Raw genomic sequence first — 14,807 nt, 5'->3', positions numbered from 1 at the left:
CGCATTTTAAACTTATCATTTTAACCTTTTTCTTTAAAAAATTATTTAAATACTTAAAAAAGAGGAATGAAATAATCCATTCAACATTTAAAGAGATTCGTTTCTATTTCACCATTTGGCAACATCGGTTATAGCTAATAAAGGACAATGAATCTGTTACCTGTATGAGACAAACATAGACGACATATTTCAGAGGCGTGCTGTTCTGTTTACTTATGTTTCGAGTTCTGAGACATTCTGTAACATATGACATTTTGTGCACCTAACCTATCTTCCTCTATATAAATGAATAACAAAACAACTGTTGTTTGTGTGGCTTGTGGAGGTGGTATTGAACTATAATTTATATTTTGCCTTAATTGTTGATTTACAAAGATAATTTTCCTTTTTTAAAGTAGAATATCTAGGTACGTATAAATTATTTCGACTTCATATAGGTGCTGTTGCCAATATGTGAATTAGAAACAAATCCCTTTAAAAATTAAAACCCAACATTTCAAACATCAATTTGAATACTTTTCGAAGTGAATTTGAAAAACTCATAAATTGAACTCAACTTTATTTTGTTCAAATTTGCATTTGCTGTAATAACCCAAATTGAGGAACATTTCCCATTGGAAGGCCTCATTTTCATTAATAATGGATTGATTTTCATTTAGTAACTGGTCAGTGCATTCATAAACTGTAAAAAGATTATTGGAATGGGTTTGTCTGCTGAAAGTTTGTTTTGCGAATGCATATTCACACATCAATTGGAACACAATGACTTGTGGATATGTGATGGAATTTTCTATAGTACTTATTTCTCAGAAAGGGCTAACAAGATTGTATTCAATCTGGGGTTCCAGAAGAGTTGTATTTATTATCAAATGTGTCGTTTATGTGGTTATATACATAAAACCTTTATTGCTTATTTGCAGCAATGGATTTTGTTGAGAGAACAGTGGACCGTATGTGTAAATCGTGAACTTGATCGTGAGACTTACCAATTTCGATTTCATCTAAAGATTTGGGGGCCCCCAGGAATGAAATATCCTTGCCAATTATCATTGGTATAAACTTGATTGTTCAAAGTAACAGTTTTATTTATAAACATCAAAGTTACATCTAGAAAACTCAAATCCCACTCCTCTCTCAAGAATATTTCATTATCCTTAAAAAAACGCGGAAAAAAGTAAAAAAACGATTTCTTATCAAAAATGAAAGCAGTAGCAAATTTTCGTCATAGGCCTAGACATAATTTAATAAATAATAGGGCTTTATATTCAGTAGAAGAAGTGAGAAACTACTACCTTTATTTTGCTATATTATCTGCAAGTGTTAGGAAAATTGTCTTTTCATCTGTTACACAATTATTACAAATTTCACCTACATTGAAATGGGCATCGCAAATGGAAAAGCTGGCATTTATTGACATTTCTTTTGAAACATGCTGTGTTACTTTCATTTATTTTATTCATGTGGCACTTGTATAATAACTTTCTACCATATACAAGGTAGTGCTTTTGTTATACGGCACTATATAAGATTCCTAAGCCATTATTTCTGTTACGAATTTGTCTTGCTGTTATGGAAAATAACTCACAAATACATTCACGTCATGTGAATTCATTGTTTTTAACAGCCATCCAGGTTCAACTGCATTTGAAAGTGCACACTAGTATTCACTGATGGTTTGTTGCTTTTTTCAAATGATTGAATTTCTATCCTTTCCATCACCTTCCAAAATTGTGATATTCGGAAAACCAACTTTGAAGGGAGTTTTTTTGCCATTAAAAAATACGAGCGAGTTATGTTGTATTTACTTTTGATTCAGTTTTCTGATGGTGATTTTACCTGTTGATGAATGTTTTCGCAAGCACAATTGACATATTTTCATTGATTACATCAAATTTACTAATTATATCAAAGTGATCAATAAATTTTCATTACTATTGTTGGTTGATTATGTTTTAAATTATGCCTATCCATCAATTCAAGTCACCACATCATTTTTCAATATACGTTTTCAAATCAGTAAGTTCAATGCTTTGACAAATCACCGACAAAAACGATAATGTTTTTTTCAATTCGAGTCATGTAAGGCAACGATTAACCATTCTCAGGTGGAATCGAAAGACCGTACTCTCTCGGCCACCATTTCCGGACCCTCCAACTTTCGACTCCGGGAGAATCCGGCACGCCATCTTGGCCTCCCACCGCAATAAATCATTAATTTCAAAAGTGAACACTCTTTTATTATTTTTTATTGTATTCCTCCTTCGCCGCGGAACTTTTATGACGAGAGAGTTTCTTTAGGGACCCCTTCGAGTTTTGTTTCCTTTGAATACGTAATTTGAAAAAAGGGATTCTTTATTTCTCTTTCGTTCTTTGTTCTCGTCCTGTCTCTTCCAGTCGAATTTTATTATTTAATTAGTGTTATTTATTAGGGTTCAACGCAGGGTAGGACTCTGCCGGAAGGCCCAGTGGCAGGTGCCCCTCCGAAGCGAGGGAATTATTCATTTAAACTGAAACTATTTTCAAACAGAAGTATTTTTTTAGAAGAAATTGAAGTTTTTCATTTCCTCTTCTTGGGATTTTGACTTCTCACAATCTGAAAACAATTGTCACGGTAACTTTATAGGTACATGTCTAGAAATAGAAAAACTGGTTCACCCTGATGAGGAACTGAGCAAATTCACTATATTTTTCACAAAGAAAAATGTTCTGTTCATCAGTAACTTGTCCTGAATGATAATGTTGGTTGAATCTCGAGCTAGGTGATTACGTAACTGCTCTCAAATAACCTTCTATAGTACCTTTATTGAAATACTCATTCCGAAAATGTTGAGATAGGTCTTTAGGAACAGGTATACCATGGAATACTTTCCCACATAGAAAAATCATTTAAAGAGTTGGAAGTTTCAGAGATCAACCATGTTTTATTCTGCTTTATTTCTTTCTAAGAATGTTGAGTCGAGATACTGTGCAGGTTATGGCTCGCCCAGATACAGAGAGAGAGAGAGATAGAGAGAAATGCTTCATTTCTTTTTAAGAATGTTGAGTCGGGGGACTGTGCAGGTTATGGCTCGCCCAGATACAGAGAGAGAGAGAGAGAGAGAAAGAGAAATAGGATTTACGTAATGAACAAATTAATAGTTTCTTCATAAGAAATCCCATAATCTATAAACGTGTTACTGCAAAATATATTCAAATCTTAGCAGGCTTTATCATTAAAAATATAGCTGAATTTTTTCCTGAAAATAATCAAGGGATCACTTTTCAGACTCATTTTCATTTCATTCTACATAATGAATGTTTTATTATCGTTATCCAAGACAGGGGAAGTCTAATCAAGTTAGCTTGCCGTGTATTGTAGTACGACTGGTTGGCGTTATTAAGGATAGTTATACTTTTATGTCATGGAATTGGCCGATACTTGATGAAAATCCATAATGTATTTGATTAAGATTTTCACTTCAAAAAAACCGCTCTACAATAGTTTTCTCAGGCATGTTCATACTGGGTAAATTCTACTCAATTAGTGCTTTATATCAATCAGAATCATACGCCTTCTATCTTTTGACGACTAATAATCTACTTGAGTTCAGGTATAAACTAATCAAAAAGTTCAACATCATAAATTTCAACAACTCATCAAGTACTCATGTAATAAACTGATTACCAATGTCCACATTAGAAAACAAATTCAACAGAGGAGAAGAATTCAATTTCTGAGTATTCCAAAAACAATCAGTTTAAAATTTGTCTTTTCCAAATGTAATATGTCATATTCGTAGTTGAATTCATGTCCCTCTGCCAAAATATTGTTTGCGAATATGGAATTGGTCTTCACATTCAAGAAACTACTCTCCCTGTTTGGCCAATATAAAGTTTTGTGCAAGTATCACAAGTCAACTCATATACTTGGCTTGAACTAGCTTGAATTTTATCTTGCTGTAAGCAAGGTAAAATTCTTTTTTTTTTGGAAACAAACGACATCATTGGTGGATTCATCAAAGTATGTCAATGTCTTATGACGCTTATTATCGTTTCTTGAAGTGGGATAGTCTTGGTAATGGCTTGTAACCGTAGGTTTTTAAAGAATAGGCTAATAATATCTAGCTTATAACCGTTGTTGACAGCAACTTGTTTGATAAAACTCAGCTCTCTCTGAAAACTGTCTTGATAACGAAACATCTGAATTATAGAGGTTTATTACTGATGTGAAGTCAATGATGTTATCATCAGGTAAGTTGTGTAGATGAAAACTTGTTTGAGTCGTATCAGATCTTCAACTTTTCCATATCTTAATTGGCATCCTGAACTAGTTTCCCTCCCACAGAAATGTGGTGTCATCTACGAGTAATGCGATGTGAGTAGTTATATCCAACTATGATATCCACCTTGATTTTATTTTAAAATATTATAACGCATTCGCGTCTTCTAGTGTGTCTTTTATTTTATATTTTATTCAAATGCCTTATTTTATTTTCTATTTATATGTCCTATCAAATGTTGTGTTCGTTATTGCACAAAATATTTTCAAAATATGTAACCATTGCATCAATATAGTTTTAGTTATATTGACAAATTCAATTCTTAGCATTGCAAGTCTTATAATAATAAGTGATTCAATTGGTATTCAATGAAAGCAAGATGAGTCTCAGAGTGAAACCTCGAGGGACACCTTATTTAATTTATTTCACATTAGAGAGTGTTGAAAGTCCAACAAAATGCTTTCGGTGCAATGAGTATGGTTCGAATTATCTAATGCTTACGTGTAATGAATATTGCCGCTCCCGCAGTATAATTTCATAATCAACATGCTCACAGAATAAAACTGCTCCATCGTAGGTACTTTGGTTGTTTTGAAAAACGTATTTCCTACTACTCAAGATATTATTACAAGCTTTTATTGAACTTGCTTTGTATCTATGTATGTAAGTATGTATGTATGTCTTCCCAAAGGGACTTCCGAACTTTGACGATTGATAACGAAAATCTTGTTGAAGCTACATCTGTCAAATTAGTTGTCATTTATTCAGTCTGTTTTGCCCAATCACCTTGAAAGGATATGATGAATTGTTTTATCAAAATGGGTGTTTTGTTCGAGCAACGTATCGCGCGTTTAAGTCATTTTACGTTCGTCCTATCAAAAGGAAACATCGCCGCTGTGTGAGAGAGTGTGCAGGAGAATCCGAGGCAATCGATTTCGCTTCGCTCACAAGTTTTTCGCACAACTTGCGAATTTTTCGCTGTGACTTGGGCCTTCACCCATACAACTTCATTGAAAAATCATCTTCAACGATGAGACTCATTTCTGGATGAATGGGTACGTGAACAAACAAAATTGTCTAATTTGGAACGATATCAATCCACATGAGATCCAAGAACGTCCAATGCATCCCGAGAAAGTCACTGTTTGGTGTGGATTTCTGGCTGTAGGTGTCATCGGTCCATATTTATTTGAGGACGGATTGGCCAGTCCATCACTGTCAACGACGAGCACTATAAGTCGATCATCACCAATTTCTTTTGGCCTGAATTGGATGATCTGGACACTGAGATGTGGTTCCAACAGGACAGCGCTACGTTCCACAAAACTCATGCCACATGAGATAACCATGCCCTCAAAACGCACTAGCCATCGGTCAAATTCAGCTTGATTCAAGAAATGCTATGTCCAACACGGCGGACCACCCATGATGGTGGATTACTTTTTTATATATCCTCATAACATGGGTATCAAAATGAAGGATTTGCTGAAAAGAATACAATATTGCAGTCCGCCCAATATAGTGTACTATATAGTTTTGTTTTGAGCACTTGAGTATCGAATGAAAAGATTTGCTGAAAACATTCTAAACATTATATCATTTAATTTGGTCCAATATGACGGACCGATCAAGATGGCGGACCAGTGGCCGGGTCACAGCCACATCGCCTTTGATAATGTCTTCCGCAGTAGTATACGAAACGACAGGCATAAAAACCTGCCGATCACGACCAAAAAATCCAGAAAATAGCTTTCATACATTACGAAATATGACATGACGTTCCCCACGATAGTGGTTCAAGGGAAAACAATTCATAACGTCAGAAAACACGAGGCTACCATAAAAAATAACAGATTTATTATTTGAGAAACGTAAGGGATAGTTTGGTTGTGGTCAAACAAATGTAGGAACCAACCATGCAACAATGACGCATTACAGGCAACAAAGAACTTGTCCAGCGAAAATAAAATAAAAATGAATTGATAGTAAAGATATTTTCGAAAGCAGTATTTTATTAACTTTCTAGAAAGAAAAAAATTGGTGTCTCAAATAAATCAAAACCCATCAATTTGTCACATTACACAATTTATATGATACGAAACTTTGTCGTGCAGATAAATGAGATTATAATATAATATAATTACATGATCTTGACGAAAAAAATTAGGTTTTTATAAAATAGGTATATCTTATCACAAGCGACATATAATTTGTGCAATGTGATAAATCAATTGATCTTGATTAATTTAAAACTTATTTGTTCATTTTTGGACATGTTAATAGAAGCTCATTTTTCAAAAAAAAAAAATTATTAGTTATTTATTATTATAGAGCTAGTCCGACACTGGCTCACGGTGTACCGTTATCTTTGCTTCTGCCGGTGGAAAATATGTCGCGATGGCAACTCCAGGAGGAGGACGGAAAGAAGGGAAAACTCCGCAGGAACAACGGAGAGGACGTCGGTCCAATAAGATTCGGGCGGGGGTTGCTATGGATACGCGGCCTCATCCTGCCGGATTGCCATCTTACATTCAGGAATTCGAGAAACTAAACACAAATACTACCTACCGGTCTTATCGTTTAGATGAGATGTTGCCGGCAGGAATTGGTGTTTTTATTGGACATATTTCTGGGATTTATTGTCCGTTCGGGTACAGAAAATTGTGGCGACAATTATTCTATTTATCAACGGTTTTGTAAACATAATCGTAAATAGAAAGTTATGTGGTTTCCAGGAAAACAGGAAAATGATATAAAGACTTTCAAGATTCAATAGAATTTGTAGCGTTGTGATGACTTTTTTCAGAATAAATATCATGAATGTACAAGTGTGAAACTAATGGAATTTTGTTCGTTGTACAATCAACATCTATCACTTTTTCAACATTTTTTTATTACTTTAGTTTGATACTATTTATCAGTAGTTTTAGTTCAATTATATAGTTTAAATTAAATAATTTAGGGAAATTTAACGTACATACAAAAAAAACTCTGAATGGAAATATGGAATATGTATTTCTAGGTCTTTGTGTTCGTCGTGCATTGAACAGTTCAGAGTTAAATAACCATTTGAATGAGCCTTTTTCCTGAGAATAGTATAGCAAACGTGTCACGAGAGGCAGCACTAGTAGTAGGGATAAACATAAACTATTCACGTGTAAAACAGTGTTATTTACGTATAATTAATTTATTATTTAAAATATAAATCTGATATGAAAAATTATTTTGTGCTAGTATAATGCCAACAAAGCATTGCTGTTTTGCGAATTGTACGTCGGATAATCGATATGCGGAAGAAAACGTGTTTTTTATACTATTTATAAAACTTCATATTGATGAGGTTATATGTAAATAATGGATACATGCTTCGAGGAGAGTGGATATAACAGTACAAAAAATAAATAAATATTCATATGTATGCTCTAAACATGAAATGAATAGTAAATTTTTCATAGTTAATTACCATTGATTTGATTGAGATATAACTTCAATCGTATATTCATTATGTTTAATGAATTTATTTCATTACCATCTATATTTGATTCATATTTCACTCGGAAATAAGTCTGAAATTCACAATTATTTTAAATTTCTTTCATTACAGTTTGAATCTATCGCTACTCTATTACTAGAGTCTGTATACTAACCTGTCTATTAATTCACTTTTTTTTCAGCTACTTTTAAATTACGGCATGCAAGCCAACGTTTTAATGTTACAACATTGGTATCCTTCACAGTTGCAAATTTTAGTTTTGCTCCAGGAACATTTTCTTCTGTTAAAAACATTCTTTTTTAATTTTACTTTACCATATGTTTATATGAGGATAAGGCAGTGTTCGTCCCTACCGAACTATTAGCGCTGCTAGTGAGTGATTTTTCGTACTTCAGGAAAATGATTAATTTAAAGGGGTATATTTCACGGAAATAATAATTTTTGGAAAAGAAAGGTTTTGGCTTTCCACTTCTCCATTTTCATACAAAAAAGTGGGAATTTTCCAAAGGAAGGAAAAAAGCAATTAGCTTCAAATAATATCTATATAAAGATATGTACCTAGTTCATGCAAAAAAGAAACTTTGAGACATAAAGTGGAGAAAAAACCTCTTGAAATAACTACTTAAATCAAATAAGAACACTGTCTTCGATGATGAGAGTCGATTCAACTCATTCGTGACATAAAGTCGTGATTGAATGAATGTGCTCCATCTTGTAATGTTATCCAGATTGATGCTGGAGAGTCAATAAGGCAGGTGTCGTATTCCGAAACATCGGATGTCAAACATTGAGGATGATAGTGTTTCATGTAAGTAATATTTCACCTCTTTCATATTGAGAAGGAATTCAGTGATATCTGATTCAATCCGAAACATCGAATGTTGAACATTGAGGATGACAGTGTTCAATGTAAGTGTAGCTATCTTGTAAATTATGTCTGAGTCAATTTCATAATGAATGTTTGGAGTACAAACTTAGTAGAAAAGGGTTTTTCGTATAATTCGATTTTCATAAAAAAATTGTTTCGAAAGTATTCTTTCTCTAGTGTGATCCAACGTAGTTGGATCCAAGTAGTTGTTTCGGGAGGGCTTTTTGTTCCAGTTTATGTTTGAAAATTACTTTTTTGTATGAACTTCACATCTTTGTACATCTTTCTTCCTTTTTTTGAAAGATTCCCATATTTTTGTATAAAGATGGAGAGGCAGGAAACCAAAACCTCTAATAACTACTATTCTGTGAAATCAACGATAATTCATATCATCATCTTGAAGAATTCACAACAATGTAATTTACTGTGAAATCTACTGCAGAAGAAATGACATCTGAGGTTATTTTGTAAACACTACTCTGAATGAAATCAAGTGATTTGCATGAAAATCATGAACGTGGAGTTGCTATACTAATGCATTAGCATCTTAGATTGTAGATATTTAGTTCGACAATTTGGTTTATGCTAGATGTTTTGAAGTGTATCTGTCGAGAGATGTCGTTTCTCTTCAGTATCAACAACGCTGACTGCCATGGTCAATAGCTTTTTGTTCTGGGTGAGTTATGTTATATGTATTCAAAGTCCCGTCAGCCATATAACGTAGCAGAATCAATACATCTCCTTCAACTGAATACAGTTTAACGAAAATAAATATTTTTTCAAAGGGTATTCAGTTTTTGAGTATTTTTGAATTTTCCGATAGAAAAAGTTTTCATATAGGTATTTCTTTATCGATAGGCAAACACATGAAAATTAAAAAAAACCTGTTTTGGATTCTGTTACAGAGATCAGTTGAAATGGGTAAAAAATGCGTAAAGCTGCAGATAATTTTAAAAAAAGTATATACATAAAGACAGGTTGCGAATCTAATGATCAGTAGAATTTTTAAACAGTTTGAATACACAGAATGATTAGCAGATACTCATAATACCGTAGCGTATGCACAGAATGAGAAATACTATACGGATGTAACGTCAGAGGAAAAATGGATTTGTATGAAGCTACAGGAATGATTGAAAGGCCTCCCTGTGTTCAATACTTTATATATCGCACCCAGCTAACTACAAAGAAGTAGCAAAATAATGTATTCATGCAGAAAAATAGAATCGCGATTATTCTGTCGGAAATGGTGAATGCGCAGTTATTTCCGCCAGGGTAAAACTAACTCACGCGGATAGAAGTTTTAGTTACAAAAGTTGCACAGATGACAATAAAAAAGCGAAGTAACCTAATTAATAATAGTAGTTGTTGAATCTAATATGTTCTGTGAGCATAGCCCATCGAATAAAAAAGGTACAGTCATGAGCAGAATTTCTTATTTTGTAGTTTTTCGCAGAAAAGCTATAGTGAATTTTTTGGTATGATTTTGATATAACTTTGAAGTGAACAAAATCACCTCAATCCAACCGCCCCTCTATTTCATATCGTTTACAAGATTCTTTACAGAAACTCGAATTTAAATAAACCCGTATATGAGAGGATCCTGCACAAAATATAAAAAAGCATACAGTCATTTGAGTCGAAATCATTTTAACTGTATTTTTTTAGAATACTGAAAAAAGTTCTTATGTGCGATATGTCCCATATGTCCCTATATTGTGGATATACGATATTCTGATATTCACAATATGGCTATACATGTGTTTGAAGATTTTTAGCTTTATGGGGGCTGTGATAATAAGTGTACAGTTATTGTAGGTATATTGATCAAAATAGTTCTTATAGAAATCTTCTTTGATCTGTATCCAATATTCTCAAGGTCATTTGAGAATATTAAAATTTTACAGTTCATTACAATTTGTTTTATGAAATCACGGTTTTGTCATAATTTGACTCATAAGTTGTAACAAAAAATTAGGTCATTATTTTATGTGGAATCTATAGATCCAAGACGAACACTTTTCCCAAACACCAGAACTACATCACTCTTCTCGATGCACGTTTCAACAAATCAGTTGGCGTCTTCAGGAGATGGATAAAACTGATTTCTGACTGTAAACTCTTTAACAGAGTACTAACTTTCCGATATACATCAATGATTTCGGCAGAAATTTGCGAAAAATTTTCTCGTGTGAGTTTCCGCAAATTTTGATTGAGGACGATACACATCAATGATTTCGGGTGGAAAATTGTGGAAAAATTTCTCGTGAGAGTTTCAGCTAATTTTACCCAGGTTATTCTTAAAAACGTATACAATGGGTTGTTTGAAATGGAACCTTTGTCACTGTCCATGTCCATAGTTCTCATGATACACATGCAACACTAGATTTTTTCTGGTCTTCAGAATCGGATATGTGCTGCGTGGTCTTTAAAAAGAGCTTTAATGGCACGCTCAGTCTGACCGATATTTTTTATCACATTCCTCACAGCTATTTCATATATTCTCGACATTTTATTCTTCAACATCTTGTCTTCAGGTTACCTAACATTTGTTGAAGTCGGCAAAACGTTTTGAATGCTACTTTCATGTTCAAATCTAAAGCTCAATGTGGTTCGCATTTGATAACTGTTTGCTAGAACATACAAATGATACTTTTGTAGAAGTAGGTTCTACACTATGTTTGAAAAATATCTAAATCTAATGAATATGTTCAAAAATAAAAGAAGTTAGAAAAAACAAAAGCAATAAATATGATGAAGAAAACAATAAAAATTGAGAAGCTGAGAAGCTCAAGATACAGGAAATAAAATAAAATAATGAAACATAACAATAAAATGAATACTGACGCACGTCTACGCTAGAATGAGGAATCACACGTTAAAAGGTAAGTTTCTCAACTTCTGAGAGTTGTCGTTCGTATGGGGGTGACAGCTGATTAACGGAAAAACAGATTTTGAACAAATTTTTTTATTATTGTAAAATAATTCTTACGACAAAAATATAATCTATGAGCTATTTGCCAAAATGAAAGTCGTTATATTCTCATTTCAAATAATATTTTCCACCCTCCATATGACTCCACATGTTTGAATAACTCCTAGTTGTGTCATGCCACTCAAAAATGAATATCTGTAAATCAAATCGTATCTCCCACGAAATATTGGGCATTTGCATGGGTTTCTTAGCAAAAAGACCAATTAATCTACAAATAATGACTTTGGAAATTCAGGTACCTACAGGTCATAATCAAGCTCAAGTACTGTTCTGATCCATATGTCTAAAATTATTAAAACCTACGAACACAAAAAGCCATTTCGCGATCTTCAGATGTGCGTAATTCAAAATTTAGGAACTTGTGAAACTGATTGCAAATGATGTACCGATGGTTAGACTTTGGACTTTCTTCAGTTCATGAAATTCTTTCATTCTTTGGAAGGTTGCTGATAGCTGATTGTGGGTTCAAACGATTTAATAGTTAACAAGAACACTCAAACACTCACCTGTTCTCTTGATATCATTCTCGGAATTGTCTCTAAGTCTACTAGAACTGTCTTGAATATTGTCCGGAGATCGTCCAGTAGACACGTTGTACAAATCACTAAACGCACTACCGTTTCCGAAAAACCCGCTTCTATCCTGAAAGAAGAATACAGCCTGCATTAACAACTCTTCCAAATAATGATTATGATGAACAAGTAACTAGTTGGTAATTCATGGGGTCATTTCATTATCATTTTCGAGAACTGAAGGTTTCAACAACATGTATGACACTTTAGGCCAGTTTATATGGCAAAAAAGGGTGCTTGAAGACTGATGTTGTTCCTATGAATTTTTTTTGTTTGGCTCACCTGAAGTGCTGCCTTGGCTTTTTCCACACTTTGCTTGAGCTGCTCGAATGTACTGGGATTGCAGAATCGATAAGTTGGCCAGTCGGCTGTCGTACCAAAATCTTCAGTTTTGATTCCCAGAGGACACGTAGTAGAGGCACTTCTTTTCAGTTCTAACGCTCCTTGATAGGAGCACGAACTCTCGTACATTTTACGACGTAGTGGACACTTTTTCCTGAAAACATGAAGCAATTAAATATCAGAAAGTCATTCCAGCAGAATTTATATGAAGCAGATGGAAAATTGTAGGAAACATCTAAGAAAGAGTACTGAAATACGTTACTCCATCAATAACACAACACAACAAAAAAATATTTTTTGAATGTTTCCTACACTAAATTAGTCAATTTCTACTAATTTTGGGGTGATAAAAACGAAAATAACAATGAAAAATTTTTATTAGCTCTGGTTTTTGAGATACACAGTACTTAATCTTAAAGAGTAGTAATACTATACGTGAAAAGTGAAAGTACATAAAACAATATTGTTATGTTTCTTTTAGAATATTTAAAGTACAAAATTAATAAAAAAAAACATTATTCTTAGTGTTTTGACAAATAAAAGAAGTTTGTACCACCAAATTTCAATTAAGTCCATCCGATTCATTGTAATATCGCTGCCGTTTAGCTTGTCTTTTATAAAACACTTCTGGAGCATCCCTACACACAGACCAGCAGTAGTCTGCAAGCATTGCTTCATTCCAACGGCCCTGATATCTCTGTTCCATTAAGGCAATGTCTTGATGGAATCTTTCTCCATGTTCGTCACTCACAGCTCCACAGTTTTGTGGGAAGAAATTAAGATGAGAGTGAAGAAAATGAATTTTTAAGGACATGTTGCATCTAAGTTGGTGGTAAGCTTGAAGAAGCTTTTTAACCAATGCTGTGAAGTTATCATCTCTTTTGTTACCTAAAAACCCATGTACAACCCCATTAAAGGCTTCCCAGGCTCTTTTTTCATTTCCTGTTAAAATCATGTCAAAAGCAGGATCATTTACGATTTCACGGATTTGAGGCCCAATAAAGATGCCTTCCTTGACTTTAGCATCACTCAACCTGGGAAACTTTGCTCTCAAGTACTTAAAAGCTTGTCCTTCCTGGTCCATGGCCTTCACAAAGTTTTTCATTAGTCCCAACTTAATATGTAATGGGGGAAGGAGAACATCCTTAGGATCTACAAGAGGCTCGTAAACTACATTTTTCTCATTAGGGTTTAGGTCTCGTGTAGGCCAGTTCATTTTTTCATAGTGAGATTTTCTATCCCGTCTGTCCCACAGACACAAAAAACAACAGTACTTGGTGAACCCTAATTGCATTCCTAGGAGTATAGCAATGACTTTCAGATCACCACAGATGTGCCACTTGTGTTGTTCATATTTGATTGATTGGAGAAGTGTTTTCATATTTATATACGTTTCCTTCATGTGAACTGCATGACCTATAACATCAGAACTCTTGAAAATATATATTGTACTTAGTATTTTGAAGAAGTAAATCATACAAGAATTCGGGACTACTACATTGATTCACAATAAAGTTGGAGTGATCATACTTATTTTGTTTTATATAAACTGTTCAGGCACTTTTTCGTCATTGAGAAACACGCATATATTTATTATGTACTCAATTATTGTATAGTTTGCTATAGCAACTGCAATATAATAAACTAGCTTCTAGTTATTCAGAAGAAGATCCTTGAAATTTTTTGTCTCATAAATGTTGGTGATTCATGTAGAGAGTGTTCAAAAACTTTAGGTGTTTAACGGTCATACCTCTATAAATCTTCAGTTCCATTATGTATATTTAAAAAAACAGTGACAAGTTGGAGGTTAGGGAAGTTTCTCAAGCACTACAGGAGGCGCTCTTAGAGCGGTTCCTGTGGAAATTAAAGATTCACATTGGATTTGAATCGATGGAGATTACATCCATTTGGAAAAACATTCTCAGGAAGTTTATTCAACGTAAACGCCGTTCTTCAAATGGTAGAGGTGTACTGAGTTGAACCTCAAAAAAATGAGCAGCCACAGTTGTCGCGTATTTTTGATATGTATCGCTCTTGGTGGAATTGAATGTACCAAGTCACTTGAACACTTCTCGTGAAAGTATCTATAGAAGAGAGACAAATTTCCAACCTTTTACCGAAGCTCCGGATTATCAAAGTTGCAAGTGATGTTCGCGTCTCCAATTAGGCGAATAGCTCTTTTTTGGATGGAATCCAGCAGCTTCAGGTTATGCTTAGGGGCGGAGCTCCATACATGAGAACAATACTCCAAAGAAGGTATGATCTGAGCTTTATATAG

General features: G+C 33.9%; 1 protein-coding gene across 2 annotated transcripts in view; it reads right to left on the bottom strand.

The window, feature by feature from the left end:
* The window catches only part of Ets65A (DNA-binding protein D-ETS-3), a 307,752-nt gene that overhangs the window by 275,390 nt on the left and 17,555 nt on the right, over positions 1–14,807 (bottom strand). For both annotated transcript variants that reach the window (XM_074170116.1, XM_074170111.1), the window contains exons 2-3: positions 12,470–12,683; positions 12,122–12,257 (exon numbers count right to left, since the gene is read on the bottom strand). In XM_074170116.1, the coding sequence (XP_074026217.1) occupies positions 12,122–12,257; positions 12,470–12,658 (325 nt within the window). In that variant the 5' untranslated portion in view covers positions 12,659–12,683. The remainder of the gene's footprint in view (positions 1–12,121; positions 12,258–12,469; positions 12,684–14,807) is intronic.

This window comes from Leptinotarsa decemlineata, unplaced genomic scaffold (genome assembly GCF_025532065.1).
Source record: "Leptinotarsa decemlineata unplaced genomic scaffold, Ldec_3_MD MMD2_P_RNA_scaffold_11, whole genome shotgun sequence".
Taxonomy (NCBI): Eukaryota; Metazoa; Arthropoda; class Insecta; order Coleoptera; family Chrysomelidae; genus Leptinotarsa; species Leptinotarsa decemlineata.
This window is presented reverse-complemented; position numbering and strand designations above follow the sequence as displayed.